General features: G+C 41.5%; 1 protein-coding gene across 1 annotated transcript in view; it reads right to left on the reverse strand.

Annotated features, from left to right (window-relative positions):
- Nucleotides 1–1,712: 1,712 nt before the first annotated feature.
- LOC147703340 (maestro heat-like repeat-containing protein family member 1) overlaps nt 1,713–17,039 on the reverse strand; it is an 85,497-nt gene continuing 70,170 nt past the window's right edge. Inside the window, exons 16-18 of the mRNA XM_086931784.1 lie at nt 7,173–7,256; nt 6,442–6,513; nt 1,713–2,077 (exon numbers count right to left, since the gene is read on the reverse strand). Coding sequence (XP_086787910.1) covers nt 6,448–6,513; nt 7,173–7,256 — 150 coding nt within the window. The 3' untranslated portion in view covers nt 1,713–2,077; nt 6,442–6,447. The remainder of the gene's footprint in view (nt 2,078–6,441; nt 6,514–7,172; nt 7,257–17,039) is intronic.

Genomic DNA, 17,039 nt, shown 5'->3' on the forward strand with positions numbered 1-17,039 from the left:
CCAAGAATGGCCTCTACCCCATCAGATGGGATGTCCTTTGGACAAGTACTGCTCCCAGTTCTCTAGAAAGGCTTTCTCCCTCTCCTTAGGAGAGAAAGGGTTATATTGTACTTTCGCCTTGTTATGGCTGTTTCCTATTTGAATGGCATGAAAACCCATTGTTTGGTGAGTGAGCCTGGCAACCTGTTGTTGGGTGAAGCACTTTCTTTTCAGTTTTATATAGGGCGCACTTGACCCAAAGGTATCAGAGCTCTTCACATGAACACCACTTGCATTACAGAGGGACAGATTCATTTTTTACGGCTCAGGGAGATTAAGTGAATAAAAGTAGCACTATCATATTGTTATGACAATTTTCACACAATCAAATCTCCTTAGGCCTTCAAGACTTGTACCCCAAGAGTCAGTTAGTAAAGGCCTTTAGTGAGGCACTATACCATGTGACATGAGTTTTCATGTAACAAGTAAAGACGAAGTAATAAGGGGCATCATGAGGAAAGAAATCCCTCCAGAGATTGCATAAAAAGCACCAAACCCTCATCCTGCTTATCTGATCCCATCCCTTCCACTTTTGCTAAACAACAAGCAAATTCTCTCTCACAAGGGACATTTTGAGACACACAGTGGCAGGGGTTTGTTTTTTAATTATCTCATCTCTGACCTGTGACAGAGAAGTCATGTGACCCTGAGGTATATATCTTCCTTCTTAGAATGAGTTAGGAGTAGAAAAAATAATTTGGGGTAAAGTTCTCATGCAAGTTAGGGGCTTGTGCACAGATTCACTTTTTTTTTTCCTTTATTTCTTTCAGAAAGATGTATGTTTAAACAGTAAGATTCTTTTTGTCTGTTGAACACCCCAAATTACGATGATCCTTGAGAATAGCCAAAGAAGATTCCTAAATGTGATCAACATGGGATTTATTTTTATAGTGGTTTGTGTAAATGCGGTTTCCTAGATTCTTAATGGCTGGCATACGCGTTTTCGTAAACAAGGGACAAAGTAGTAGGCCTGGCCAGAGTTTGCGGAGTGACCAAAAAACTCTCCACGGAGTTCCGCAAGCGATGGAATGAGTTAAGTGGCACTGCTGATTTTTAGCTCAAATGGGTGCAGCTTCCTTCTGCCACTTGAGATGTTCTACTCGAGTGGCAGCTTTCTCAATGCAAGTGGCAGGTTTCTCAACATGAGCAGTAATGACCTACCGCGACTCCTCGCAATGAGAAATCTCGCCGGGAGATAGTCTAGCATTGGATTTTCCTAGCTCGCTCTTGCTAACTCAATATTGGCGAGCTGTGAGAGAGGAAAGAGTCTGCTGCACACCAATATGCTGAGTTTTCAGAAGCTCTGCGGTCCATGCGGAGTGCAGAGTTAGAAAAAGTCCACAAACTCCTCAAGGGTAGCAGAGTTTACCGCCCAGGCCTACAAATTAGTCTAATGAACAGAATTGTTTTTTTCATATTGCTTCCCTTGCACAGATCTGAGACAAGCAAACTAATAGACAATAACCAGTGGGTCTCTGTGTTTCAAACTTTTGAATGTGATTGAATAAGCATGTTCCATCCAAATCCTAAATTCTGCATAGTAAAACATTGCTGAGAGTGATTTTTTAAGAGTGACGCACTGTGATGCAACATGCCTCACACACTTAGTTTTGAAACTCTGTCTTGAAGGATTATGCCAGTCATGTAGCCAAGAATATATGAGAGTCATCATTAAAGAAAAGAGTGATTTAATTAAAACATTTAATATGTGGTGAATGATTTGATGTAGGAGCACCAGACCAGGGGGAAGTAGTACTTCGTTATCATTCGAAGTGATCCTCAGCCATACTCCTGAGATGTGGTTGTTGTTCTTCGCCAAATCACAAAAGTCAAATCTTCATGTTTCTCTATGGCTGGTGTAGCTTTACTGTTCAACGATTTCTAATGGTTCTCTGGATGTCCTCTGGTGGAATATTGTGTTTCAGCAATGAATGTTTATGAGAAAGGGAGATGGTTAGGGATCCTCAATACATTTTGTCAGTGGTATCAGTCGCAGTGGTCGAATCAAAGGCCAAAGGAATGGTAAGTAGGCTGAAACCTGAAAGTTGAAAAGTACAAGGTCAGATAGGTCAAGTAGGCAATTGCCCATCCTCACAGTCCAGCAAGCAATGGAGGCACCAGGAGCTCATAAAATATATTTTGCTCTGTGTCCAACTTTGGTTTGCAAAGAATTTGAATAACATTAACCAAGGTGACGGGGGAGTCAGCACTGAAGAGATTGTGACTCTTCAAACATGACAAGAGGTAAGGCAGTTTATACAAATGTGCTACCATACAATATTGTACTCCAGCAGGTGCCTCTTGTCTTCTCCAGTGCCACACCCTGGTGTTTTGGAATCATGCAGATTATTTTTAACAATATGAAACAGGCCTGATAAATGTCAGTCCTAGGGGTCGATTACGATCTCGGTCGAAATGGAAGCTTTCCGACCGAGATGGTTGGTTTCACTATTGACCGCCTAACTACAATTTCGGTTGTCAGAAATGAAACTGGCCAGTCATTCCAGCTGGCTTCCAACAGGCTCAAGGAGCCCTTCGGCCTGTCGGAGTCTGGCCCGTAATCCATATGGACGCATTTTTATACCGTCCATATTATGATTAGGGTTCCCTGATTTCCGTTTTGTCTGATTTTGCAGATAAACACAGACAGAAAACACTGTCTCCCCTGTCTGTATTTATTTTTGAAAGTGGAAAAATACAAATAATTTAGCTTCTTTTGAGTGATTCATCATGCAGAGATTAATCACTTTCAGGCCAGTAGCTTTACATGATGACAGCAAGGGGAGTTACAAAACTCAATGATATGTCCTTAAATTACTGCATATCTCAACATGTATATGTGTTATTACACTATTTCTTTAATGTGGGTTTATTATGTTTATATTTTTTACTGTGTAATGTGCTAAAACCTGACAGGCATTTAAGTATGAGTCCACATTTTTCTTTTAAATTATGCAGAAATACATGAGTTATCACCTCATCTATTTGGTATATGGTCAAAATATATATTCCAAAATATAGACTAACACAAATATCGATTCCAAAATATCGAATGGACAAAATATCAAATGGACAGAATATAGACATCAAAAATATCTTTTTTAAGATAAGTAATGTAATATCGATTTTAAAAATATAGAAAGTCAAAATATCGAATTTTTAATAATATCGAATTTTTTAAGTGTTTTGTATGTTAGTATATGTGTGAAACGTGTATATTTTTTGTAATTTAATTGAAGTCATTAATTTTATGTTATTTAATTTTTGCGTAATTTAATTCTGTAGCGGGTTGTGGGTTTATACAGGAATAGTGTGGGAAGTAATTTAATTATATTTAATTAAATATGTTAATTAATTTATTGGTATTTAGTTTGAATAAATGGTAATTAATTTTTAATTGGTAATTAATTCTTGATTGATAATTAATTTGTATTAATTGATAATTATGTGAATAATATTAATTTATTTTCTGTAGCGGGTTGTGGGTTTATAGGGGAATAGGGTGGGAAGTAATTTAATTATAATTAATTAAATATGTTAATTTATTTATTGTTATTTATTTTGAATACATTGTTAATTAATTTTTTATTGGTAATAATTAATTATTAATTGGTAATTAATTTGTATTAATTGATTAATTGATAATTATGTGAATTATATTAATTTATTTTCAGTAGAGTGGGAATAGTAAAATTTACCCCTATGCTATCCAACGCTTTCCCTACTGTTGCACTCACTGGAGTGGGAATAGTAATTTTTACCCCTATGCTATCCAACGCTTTCCCTACTTTTGCACTCTCTGGAGTGGGAATAGTTATTTTTACCCCTACGCTATCCAACGCTTTCCCTACTGTTGCACTCTCTGGAGTGGGAATAGTAATTTTTTCCCCTACGCTATCCAACGCATTCCCTACTGTTGCACTCTCTGGAGTGGGAATAGTAATTTTTACCCCTACGCTATCCAACGCTTTCCCTACTGTTGCACTCTTTGGAGTGGGAATAGTAATTTTTACCCCCTACGCTATCCAACGTTTTCCCTACTATTGCACTCTCTGGAGTGGGAATAGTAATTTTTACCCCTACGCTATCCAACGCTTTCCTTACTGTTGCACTCACTGGAGTGGGAATAGTAATTTTTACCCCTACGCTATCCAACGCTTTCCCTACTGTTGCACTCTCATGGAGTGGGAACAGTAATTTTTACCCCTACGCTATCCAACGCTTTCCCTACTGTTGCACTCTCTGGAGTGGGAATAGTAATTTTTACCGCTACGCTATCCAACGCTTTCCCTACTGTTGCACTTCCAGGAGTGGGAATAGTAATTTTTACACTCCCGCTATCCCACGGTAATAATATTGTGTATTTTTTATTCATATTATTTTTTTAATATATATATATATATATATATATATATGTTTTAACATATATGATTGTATGTTTTTTTATAAGTTAAATTAATTATTTAATAATTTTAAGGTAATTTAAGTATTTTAAGTATATTTTAGCTATTTATTTTTAATATTTTTTTAATTTTACATTATTTTTAAGAAATTCGATGTTTTATATTTTTAAACGATATTTTGGGTTCGATATTTTGGTACTTACCTGTTTGTAGATAGGAATTCCATATTTTGTCTGTCGATATTTTGGAATCTATATTTTGGGTAGTCTATATTTTGTCCCTCGATATTTAGTCAGTGATCCATCTATTTACACAACACAAATTAAATATGGATAAATACCAATAAGCGGGACAAAAAATAAATATGGACAAATACAGATGGAAATGTTCAAATAATAAATACCATAAAACCGTGAGACATAATTATGATACACGGTTTCCGGGGCAGACTTTCCATGCCGGCTTCCGACATGGAAAGTCTGTTGGAAAGCGTGTTTGGGGGCCTCTAGCAGGGGCCCTTGTGTTGCGGCCTCCGGTTGGGGTCCAAGGGGGCACGTTGATCCCACCACTGTGTGGCAGGCACCTTGAGGTGCCTGCCACGTGGTGCAGGGAGGAACACAGCCTCCCATTTCTCTATGGGAGCTTGTGCTACAGCTGATTTATAGCCACAACACATGGTCCCATAGGTAAATGTAAGTATGTGACCGCACCATGTGGGGTTGCATCGTAATTAGGTGGTTGGGACTGCCAACTAGAGGTTGGTCGGTCCATGTTTCCATGACAGTGTTGGGCGGACTCAAGGGGGCAGATAACGATGCTTACTCATGGGCCCCCCCTTTGCATCTGTACCACATTTGCAGAATTATTTTGCTCTTCTGTGCAATCACAAAGCATCCATAGAGGAATTACAGCCAAGCTCTTGGTAACTCTATTCTCAAATGATGAATCTCTGAATTGGTCAAGTAGTTCTCTTTTAAAAGTTTTTACACCCAATCTTCCCCAAAAGAGAGGTGTTTCTTTTATGATGACGAGTGCTTTGGACAACCCTACTCCGAAATCTCTCCTCCTCCAGCTCCAATGGGATGTGATCGCTCAGTCTCGCTAGTTCCATTGTTGGTTACATATTTCCCTAGGCTCTTGAAAACCTATGTGTTTCGTTCCTTTTCAACCCTCATAACTGTAATGTAATTTAAAACAGTAACCAAAGGCCTTATATTATAAGTGGCTCTGGAATTATGAGACTAAGAAGGGCCGATTGTACTCTTGAACATCTAGTACAAGAATATCGTGGCACAGTAATACTGTGGACAAAATATCGAGGGACAAAATATTAATGGGTAAATGCACAAAGGGACATATACATTTGCCATTCTTAACTCCAAATAAATAAAGATATATGTATATGTATTTTGGTACACATATGTTGAATTAGGTACAGAAAATCTTTACATACATACCTTTTGATATTTTGTCTCTTGATTTTTTTATCAATGATATTAGTGTCCCACAATATTGTTATTCATGAGACACATTACGGAACACAGTGGAAATTATGCAGCATAATGTAGTACATTCTGTGACAATACTATGTTGCTGCTTTATCAAATATTAATGCTGTTCTCGCAAAATGTTTTGCCTCTCTAGTACCAGTATAACACATGGGTGATAAATTCAGGTGAGTAGTGAACGTTTGCCACAGAGCAACACCATGTGTAATTTTTGATTCTTCTAAACTAGCAAAACATTTATTTGTAAAAAAAACTGTAAACTATGTAGCATAGGGTGGATTGTTTGGCAAGTATAGTAAACCCATTATTGTATGGAAGAAGTGCCTGGAGACCCTCACGGGTGACAAGCAGCTCTCTACAAATCAACCCTACATTTACATTACTTTCCAGTGACCCCCATCGATAAGTTATGGTTTATTGTGTGATCCTTTTAGTCTGATAGTACTCACACTCTCACTCACATTGACAGGAAAAAAGCATCAAAATCTTACCTCACCCTACTTAGAAAGTATGAACTCGCACAACCCGAGAGTGCTTTTCATCATTTTGATCATGTCCTCAAGCTGGTAGATAGAGAGAATGGAAACAAAAAGACTATTTAGACATGACAACATGTATAACAGTTGACTTATTTTTCTCAAAAAACGCAAATTGTGGGCATTGCCAGTAAATGGTTGCCCCCAAGGAATAGGAGCTTTTTTCTCCATTGATTAAAGCCAAGGCCAGCCAAATTCTTTGTCTAGTCTAGATGTGAGGATAGAAAAAGCTAAATTTGCTCCTAGTGTGAAAGGGAATTTTTAGCCCATAGATCCTTGCTCGCCCACAAATTGGATCAACCCCAGTGTATTTTGTTTTGCAAAAGAGGTTAGTCTAGTAGTCAGAAGGGTAACTGTTTTAAATAATCTCTTTTTCCTTCAGGAGATAAATTCCTCCTCTGTACATTTACACTGTGCACTAAAACCAGCTTTGAAGTTAAGAAATCAGCTCTAGCTCGCTAAGGGTACCAGTGGATGAGAGACGGATTGAGTTGCTACACCATTCACTCCTTGTTAATAACGTAAAGAATTCCTTGTGTTTCTGAGAATGGAGTATAGTTTCCATGGGAACTCATTTGTGTGATATTATGTGGATGTACTTTGTTTGTGAAGATGGTATGGAAGAAACAGAATTTGAGAGAGAAGGCACATGAATATGATGGTATGGTGTTTTAAAGAAAACTCACATGTTTCTCAGGTGAAAAGTTGGGGATGTGGAAGTCATCCCTGTATTCTGGTGGTGGTACTTCTTCAAGCAGATTATATGGATCCTGAAAATATAATAAAAAAGATCAGCATTACCAAGACAGTTGTAAACAAATGTAGACTGTCATGAGTCTTGAAGATGAAAGTCATGAAAGGCTGCACACCTCAAGCAAATAAAAAACATATGTACAAGAAACAGCATACTATGTTCACTACTATTTTGGCATTTCACATCCTTAGCACCTTGCACTCATCACCTAAAAGCAGAACATGTGTGAGTGAAATATTGCATTTGTGAGTAATGGATGAAAGATGCAGTAACAGTGAATAATAGTGATTTGGCAGTGTATACGTGTGCTGCTACCATAAGTACTCACTCTGCTCTTTACCTAAGAAATCTTATATGGCTCTTTCTAAACAATACAGTTTCTACCTTATCTGATAAATACCATCCTGGCTCCCAAAGGGCTCGCCTACCATTGACAGATCACTCACCTCCACTACATTGTAAAGAAATCAAGAAAGAAATTACTGGGGGGCATGGCCAAGCAGCCTAAGATGGTAGCCGCATTTTGAGCGAGCTACATGCCAGCTCCTAGAACCTTGCTGAATCCGAACCTTAGGTGACCCATTTTCAGTTGCAGGCACCAGTGCAGTGGCACTATAATCACCCCCTATGGCCCAACCGAACCTATCCAGGGAGCCCTGGATGAGAAAGCCAATTTCTGCAATCGATGGCCTGGGTTTGCATACGGCCTACCTTTAGATGGGCCTGCCAGAGGCAAACACCACCTGGAGCTGTGAACCCACAGTGGTAAACCCTCTCTGCATCGACTCCTGGAGCGTGAGAGGGAGAGAAGACAGGCGAGTGGCTGAGGTGTGGCACATTGCTGCTTTCAATTCCAGGTGGTGGCCCGTAACAATGTAACAGGCACCTTAGAGTGGAGGAGTTGGACTGGTCACCACACGTGGCTAGGACTGAAACTGCAGCCTGGGTGAGCCAACTATGGGGCAACCTTTTCTTGGATGCAAACATCCATGTGGTGACCGCTACACTTGTCCCCTTTGGCCAACCTAAGCCCATGTAGGGAGTCGGGGATGAGAGAAACTTATTAGGCAAACAACGACCTGCCGGGAGATGGACATGCCGCCAACAGACACAACCTGGAGCTGCAATCTCACTGCAGCGACTTATCTCTACCTTCACATTGACTCTTGACTCGCAAGGGAGAGGATACAGCCACATGGGAGGGGAGTGGTAGGGACCACCTTTCATTTTAAGCACCCCCATGGGCTTGTGACAGCCCAGCTGATTTAGTGGCAACATGAGAGAAATTCCCCACAGAATACTTCAGAACCTGCATCATGGATTGTGAGCTATCCATTACCATCAGTATACTGTACCTTATGGACAGACTATATCCTGCGGCAGGCACAACAACCTCCATTGCACCAACTCTATGGTTACGCTCTCCCCCGATTACGCAGGTAAAGTGCAGCCCCTTCTTACATCTTTCTTAGAGGTTAAGTGAAAAGTCAGGGCTAAGGACATTCAATATATGCTGATGTACCCTGCCAAACTGAAAGTAATGTATCAGTGGAGAACCATTTTGTTTAAGAGTCCGGAAGAGCTCTGGGACTGAGCGGCGGAGAGGAAATAACTGCCCATATCAACTAAGGAGCCAATGACAATTTGGGAGGCCGAAGGGGGTCAACCATCCCACTCTAGGAGGAAGCTCAGCAGACTGATAGGAGGCCAACTGTGGTCACAACTGGAGGACAGACATAGGGCATCCTCCTCAGAGAGCTCTGGTGATCATGGGGAGGGGACGCTACCAGTGGATGATGAGATGTTATTCAGTGGTATAGAGGAGGAGTTTGGTACCTTTCCTTCCTTTCTTCCATGTAGAGCTACACGTTTATTCTCATTTGCTGACAAAGAAGAGACACATTGCATCTGTAAAGAGGGCCTGTCTTGGGGCAAATCACTCCCTGCTACACAAGACTATGGTGATTACTTTATTTTGATAGAATACTACGTTGTATTGTATGTTGTTCCTATTCAGGTTGCTTGTTTTTGGGGCGACAGATGCTTCCTCTTTAGAAGTGTTGAATAGACGGTTGTTGGGGGAAAAGTTGGGTACTTTAGGGTTGAGTTAGGTCACAATACTACGACTCATGCAAGACACATTGCACAGGCCCTAGTCAAACAGCTCTTTTTAGGCTCTATTTATTTACAGCACTATTAGAAAGTAAACATTGCACTTACTGCTTTTTGTGCGTGACAGCCCGTCTCTAATATACGTCTGGGGTGGGTGACAGCTACACTTTGTGCATTCCGGCAAGACCGCCACAACACATAAAGGATAGATGGATCTGAGTACCCATCTAAATATATCTGCATTCTGATGGCCTTGCTTGGGCGGGGTGGAAGGGAGGGTCTAACACGTCACCTGAATAGGCAGTGTCCTGTCCTCACAAAAAGGACAGATTATCCCTGATGGACAGGACTGAGCTGAAAGGAGAACCTATGCACTTCAGAGGGCTGCTTTGAAGTCAAACCCTCACATCAAAGGCACTTTTGGGTATAAGTACTGGCTCTTTGACCCCTACCCCAAAAATCAGACACTTCTAGATCTTGAACTGAATCTATCAGAAGGACTGTTGTGGTGCTCAAATGACTAATTTTTAGACTGCAAGCTTGAAAAGCCTACTTCTATCTTGCGTTGCCCTGCTGTCTGCTGCTCTCAGACTCTGCTGAAGGAGAGCTTGACTCTGCCTTACCGCCAAGTGATCTCCAGGTGCTTGTGACTTGCCTCCTGTTGCTTGAGACTCAGGGATATCAAAGTCCTTACCCCTGCTCCTGTGCCTGAACTTACTGGAAGTGGTCCGGTTAGAGGCTACACGCAGGTATCGAACGGGTGCCAGGCGTTGCGGGCGTTGTGCCATTTTCACCTCCACCCCCCTCCCGTGGATCTTTTATTTTTCAAACTATACAGGTTCCTCTGATTATGAGGTAATTTTCCCACAACTTGTTGGTTTGTTCATTTTGCACCTTTTTTTAACTTTCACGTCCTCTGGTCAGGGTGGTCCTTAGCGTGCCCATACCACCGGGGTACACTCCCCATTGTCCTGATAAATGCCCAGTAAATCACACATCAAGGGCAGAAACATGTTGACCCCACTTTAAGTGGAATTAGCCAAATAATTAACTTGGTAGTTTCCTAAGCATATTACTTTTAATATGTCACATTGGCCACAGAACAAGGTTTTTATGTGAGACACAATCTGGACATTTTTAAACCCTTTTCACATTTACATAATCTTCACAACTAACCAGCTCCGCAGTAACCCTGGCGTTGTAGCACACCGGGGAGGCATTCGGCTTCTCCCGGTGGGCCCGATGATGAAGCATGCCATCAACCAGGGTGGTGAGTGAGGGCTTCCTATACAAATCTAATAAGACTTGCATACTCATCTTCTCTCCTTTTGTGCTTCTATACATTTATTGATTTACGCTCTTTCGTTGTTTGAAGCTTACTGGAAGTGGCCCAGATACTTGCAACATGGAATTTGGTGCATCTCCTGTCTGTGTGTAACAGAACCGGCGATCAACACTGTTGCTGGAGTTCAATTGCCACATCACATTTAAACCAGCACTTTGCCTCTAGAGATTAATGCATCGGACAGCGCATCTCCGCCACTGCAGCTTGGTGAGATTGAGGCATCCCCTCGACTGTGTGGCAGAATCTGGTGAGGCACATCACTCAACACCTCTCAACTCCAGCACCCATCTTCCGAACTGACACACCGCCATCACTACGTGGAACAGACGACCCATCTCACTGTCTGTGACCAGGAAAGGTACTTTGACCACTTGGACCTGCATAGGTCCTGAAGTTGGCCTACCCTTCCACGCGGTCAGCCTGAACGTTGACTTTGACCCGGTCCAGCACGATGTAAAGTAACTTTTTTAAAGCTACTTGCTTCTAAGCGCTTCACTGCATGTATTCCTTTAACATTTAATATCTCAACTTCTATACATTGGATTTTTGTCATTTTGGTCTTGTTTTGTTTATAATAGTGTTAGTATTTCTAAACCTGTAAGGAGTCTTTTTGTGGGGAGTTCTTTCTGTTGCCGTGTGTTTGTGTGTTGCACAAACACTTTACACGTTGCCTCTTTATATAAGCCTCACTGCTCTGTGCCAAGCTACCAGAGGGTGAACACAAGTTATCTTTTAGTGTGGATCTAGCTTACCCTGACTAGGATTACCGCTTCTGCTTGGACAGGCTGCATTCTTTTGCCAACCAGAAACCCAATTTCTAACACATGAGACCCATAAGAAAGCTGGGACAGGAATATGACCCCGTTGACACGCATAATTAAGGGAAATATGGTGAGATAGATCTCCTCCCGATCATGATGGAGTATAGAGCCAGTCAAGTCAAGAATAACTTTATTTCAGCTCAGAGAACCATGAAAAGATTTACAAATTAATATGATTAAAATACAATACATACACAATTCATCATAAAAAGGTAAAATCTCTGTACAGATTTTACTCCTAAGGCTATTTGATCGCAATGGAGTCTCTTATGTAATTAGCTACTGCAATACAGATTTCAGCCGTAGCCAAAAACGGTAAGAAGTTAAAACCATCAATACGAGCAAGAGTGAGTATTTCTTAGTAATGGGAGCAGAAATCTAGTTCTCTCTGATTTATACAATGTGCAAAATAATACAAAGTCCATAGTTCTTTAAACTGAGACATTATCACATGGGCAGAGCATAACCTTGTTTGACCACCCTCCTTGGCGAGGAAATGCCGGCAACAAAGTGCACAGTGCATAAACAGAACCTGGTTAGATAAAATCAGAACTGGAACTTAGTAGAAATAAATAGATAACATTGTGCAGGGGCAGGAAGCAAACAGGGGACTCCAATATTGTCATGTTGGTAACTAATAGGCCTATTGCCCCTGGAACAGTATGCCTCCTTGAAAACTCCTTTGGCATTTAGGGGAATTCCTTCAGGGTTTTCAATAAAGTATTCCAGACCAATCTCATGGTAAATCCTCTCTAAATATTAAAACCATGGAACCTTTAAAACATTGCCTGATTTTTGGGAATCTTTAATAACATCACATGAAAATATTAAATCCTCAGAGGTCCCTAACTTGGCCTATAGAAGAAAAGGGGCACTGCCTAAACGGTCTTCCATAAATTCTAGTTAAGTTCTGTATGGCAAAAGAGGTAGGGACACTTTTTGGGAGCATCAGTAATCTTTTCATGAATTTATTTTCGATTCCTACAAACTGTTGTTTTTTAGCGTAGCCCCAAACCCCAGCTCCATGCCTGGCAATAGAGAGACATTTGGCTATAAAGGGTAATTAGTTCCTTCACAGGCTTGTGCCCCAATGTATGGTTTAAATCTGTTATTAATTTTCAAACAGAAAAAAGGACAAGACCCCCAGCTCCCTAGGGACAATGCAATAAAGACAAAAAGTTGTCTCCAATTTAGAAGCAAAACGGAATAGTGCATCCATCACCCTACTTGTCTGCTGTGCTCTTATGGTTAAAAGAGGTTCCCATCTCAACAGTTTGCTAAAAAGATTGCCCAAGTATGAGAAGTTACTGACCTTTTCTGTGTAATGTGCTAAAACCTGACAGGCATCTAAGTATGTGTTTTTCCCCTTTACTGCCATATCTTACTATGACTGTGGTACCGGAGTGACGACTGCGGAGTAGGGTTACTAACGCTTTTTCCACACCCATACCTTTAATATAGCCCATAATTTATCTGGGTTGACAGTGTCAAAAGCACCAGATAGGTCCATGAAGGCCAGATGGATAGAACTCTTCAAGGACCTTCTGTGCTTATTAATGATTAAAGATAAATTAAAACATTGTTCAGTTGTACCCCGCCCTCTCCTAAAACCATATTGAGTATTGGACAGAATCCAATTTTCTGATGCCCAATCTTTCAAGCGTGCAAGGAGGACTCTGCCCAAAACCTTATCTGTGGCATCTATCAACTAAATGGGCCTTTGGCATGCCAGGTCACGTTTTGCATATTTCTTTAAAGATTGAGACCACTGTTGCTTCCTTCCATGATGAGGTTGCATAGCCCTCTTCAAAATAGTGGCATTGCCACAGCTGTTGTATGTTTTGCCACACTACTTCCAGAAAATCCTTACCCATTGGTTTACAACCCTACAGTTCAACATCAATAGCTACAAGTAGGGAGGATCGGTGCAATGAATCTCTCATAAAGAGTGTATTCAATCCTTTGTGATGGCGTACTAGGGGCAGTAGACATCAGACTATAATACGGGGCAGCTCAGCTCAGCTGCTGGCGGTTAATGACTGGATCTTTGGGGACCCAGCCACAAAACTTAAGCAGACTCCCTTTACCAGGTAAGCACCAGGGTTTTGGCTGTATGGGGAGTTTCTCCTTCCCACTATTCCAGCCATTTTAGCCATTCCAACCATTCCATTGATTACCTGGAGGTTGCCCACTAGGAAGAAGCTGTTGTGCATGGGTACATGCCCAACGGAAACGGTAGGGCTCCAGGGCACTGAGATAAGTTTGGGATCTGTAAATAGGGAGACATCTGGCAGACATACCATATGATGTTCTACGACCAACTTGAAGCTAAAGAGGATTTACAGAGATCCCAGTTGTTTATTTACCTACTGTACGGACATGCACTGGTTAGGCACACAGGCCACATAACAGCGCTCACAAGAGTACAGTCCATTAGAAATCTGACTCATGTTGTTAGCTATTGGTAGGAAAGGCAGATCTTGCTTATACAGAATTCTGGTGCTAAATGTCCCAGACCGGCTAAACAAATTGCAGGAAAGATATGAGTCAGACCTGCAGCCCTTGGATGATGACAAATGGATTAAGGCAAACAATGGCAGCCGAAAATGGGTAATATTGCCTCACCTGAGATTAGACCAGGTTAAAGAATATATTAAACCCCTGAGAGGCTATGAAGGATGGGGAGGGACAGCTGCCCTGAATATTTTCGGTATGGACAGGCCAGAAGCTCCTTCATGCATGTGTTATGGAAATGCCAGGTGATTCAGGTGTATTGGGTCCTGCTTTACCCTAACCTACTAAGGGTATGCCGATTTCTGATAGAACACAATCCCACGTTGGCTATCATGGAAGTATTTCTGGGATGGGATGGGTAAGGGGACAAAAACGGATGATTGGGACCGGTTGCGTTTTTGCTAAACGTCACAAAGCAGGCCATTGGAGATGCAGGCCCCCCACAATCTCAAAGTAGCCAGGAGGGATGATATAACTGCTCTTTAGCTGCGGAAGCAGTGTACAGATCCAGAGGGTAACCACAAAAGTATGATAGAATCTGGGGACAGTAGAAAGTGCAGCACAAAACACCCAGAGCTGGCCACCCATAGGAAGTTCTTGGTGGAAAGTGCCCAGTTGTCCATGGCACATATCCATCTATAGTGAACCGGATTGGTAGCAGCAGACTTAACTGACGTCTACTTCATGGTATTCCAGAAGTAAATGGGATGTTGTGCAACGGGGGCATGGGATGGAGTGCTATGCAGTGATACAGTAGTGTGATCTTAAATGTGTTGAAAACTGAATAAAAAGAATTTTCAATAAATAAAGAAATTAATATCCAGCTACAGGAAAAATCAACAAGAATTTCCTCTTGCGCAATAACTGCTCTTGAACCAGTGTGAAATTGCAGCAATGAAACTCAACCAATCTGTTCACTTCGCTGTCAAAGCTGACCCTGCAGTTGTGCCAGCTGGACTTTTCCCCAACTTTTAATATTATTGACTGAAGTCCTACAACCTAACATGGGATTTTCAGGCTGTCAGAAATCCCTCAATATGGTGAGCTGTATGGCTACCAGGTCAGTGGAGTACATGCTTCCACTGCCCTGCCCAAATGGAGTTCATTATTTGATGGGCTGGCCCATCTATCAACACTCCAATATTTCTTAAGTTCAGATTATAGAAATATCTATGCATACATACATGCAATACCAGTGTAAAGTGTTAGAGTATCTAGCTAGAGCTGGGACTGCTGTTGTGACAGATATTCTAAGAGAATCATGTTACATGTTTCTGGTTCAACAACTATTGGTTGAAGTAGACACCTTTCTTCCCCCTTTTTTGGTGCTGTTGCATTTCTCTAAACTATTCATCTAATCTGAGCCTTTCATTGTCTTGCTTTTGTTAGCCACTGATCATCTTAATCACCATTGTCATACCCCCAGCCAATGAGCAGAGACCTTCACATATATTAGCTTGCATGATTTTAGAATAGGTCTCGAATTTGCACGGGTTAGATCTATAGACGTAAATGACAATGTCTTTTACTTATGTTTTTTGGTTTGGAGTGTAGTGGATGTATATGGTGTCCAGTGGAATTATGTTGGTTGTATTCAAGTTGTTAGTTGTGAAATTGTGTGGGGTGGAAGTGTGTGGTGTATTTGTGTAGTGGAATTGCGGTGCATTGTGAATAGATAGGGGTGAGAGCTGCACAAAATAGATAGAAATGAATGATAGAGAGGGATAGGTAGTTTGTGCAGGAAATGGTGATTGAATTTGAGATAGAAGAGCAGAAAGAGTATGTGAGAAAGAAGGGGAGAGCAGGCCACAGATGCATAAAAGGGAGCACATGTGTATGTGGAAAACACCTGAAGAATAAGAGGAGAGTGTGGGTTTGAGGGACAGAAATTTGAGATAGAGGAGCAGAAAGTGTATGTGAGAAAGAAGGGGAGAGCAGGCCATAGATGCATAAAGTGGGAGCACATATGTATGCAGGAAAGTAAAACACTTAAAGAATAAGAGGAGAGTGTGGGTTTGAGGGACAGAAATTTGTGAAAAGGCATGGGATGGAAACTGTGCTTGAGAACTCAAGTGAACTGTATGAGAGAGGCGGGAAGAGTGCATGAGAGAGCGAGAGAGAGCAGTGAGAGAGAGTAAGATAGAGAGAGATAGAGGTACAAGTGGAAGGGGCACCAATAATAGGGGGGAGGCTAGAGGTGGACCAGTGAAGAGCGTGAGACGGTACAGGAAGGTAGCAGATGTGAGCAGGCAGTATAGAGAGAAGACAGGGAGCGTGAGGGAGGGATGGGAGAGATCAGCGGTATTGTAAGATGAGAGGGGGTACTGGGAGTCTGAGGGAGAGATGAGAGAGACAGTGGGTATGTAGGGAAGTGATGACAGTGTTGATGATAGTGCAAGGGAGTGAGTGATGTGTTAGATTGGAATTGTTTGTTGTCGAATTGTATGGCATGGTGTGAAGCTGTGTAGAGGAAATGTGTGGCATGGTATGCTCTGGAATATGTGGATATAACTGAAGAGTGATGATGGTGGCAGCAAATGGAAAACCCATGGGAAGGCTTAAGCCCATCCAGTAGATGCAGCATGTCTCGTTTGAGACAGCCCATATGCTCCGTCTAGAGCTGAGGCCTAAAAAACATGACTTTATCCAGCTGCGTGGTTTACCATCAGAGAGATACCAAATAGCGCTGCAATGCTTTGCCTGTACAAGCGCATATGTGTTCTCTTCCGTGTTCTCACAGTGAGACAGAGAGCAAGATTGAATGAGCAAGCAGACATTGTAGTTTATGAATTGGTGGTAGCAGCATTCCCGACAAACAAAATGGATGTGTGTGTTTTGACCACGGTGTGGGGGCAGTTGACAGATTTGTAGATACAGAAAATATGGGTGTCACTAAATGTTCAATATGTCATCCTGCCCTTGGAAGAATGCCCACGAAGGTAATCCTAGAAAAATCACACGTACATGCAATTACGGTATAATCAATATAATAACAGAAACATATGTA

Source organism: Lissotriton vulgaris, chromosome 7 (assembly GCF_964263255.1).
Source record: "Lissotriton vulgaris chromosome 7, aLisVul1.2, whole genome shotgun sequence".
NCBI lineage: Eukaryota > Metazoa > Chordata > Amphibia > Caudata > Salamandridae > Lissotriton > Lissotriton vulgaris.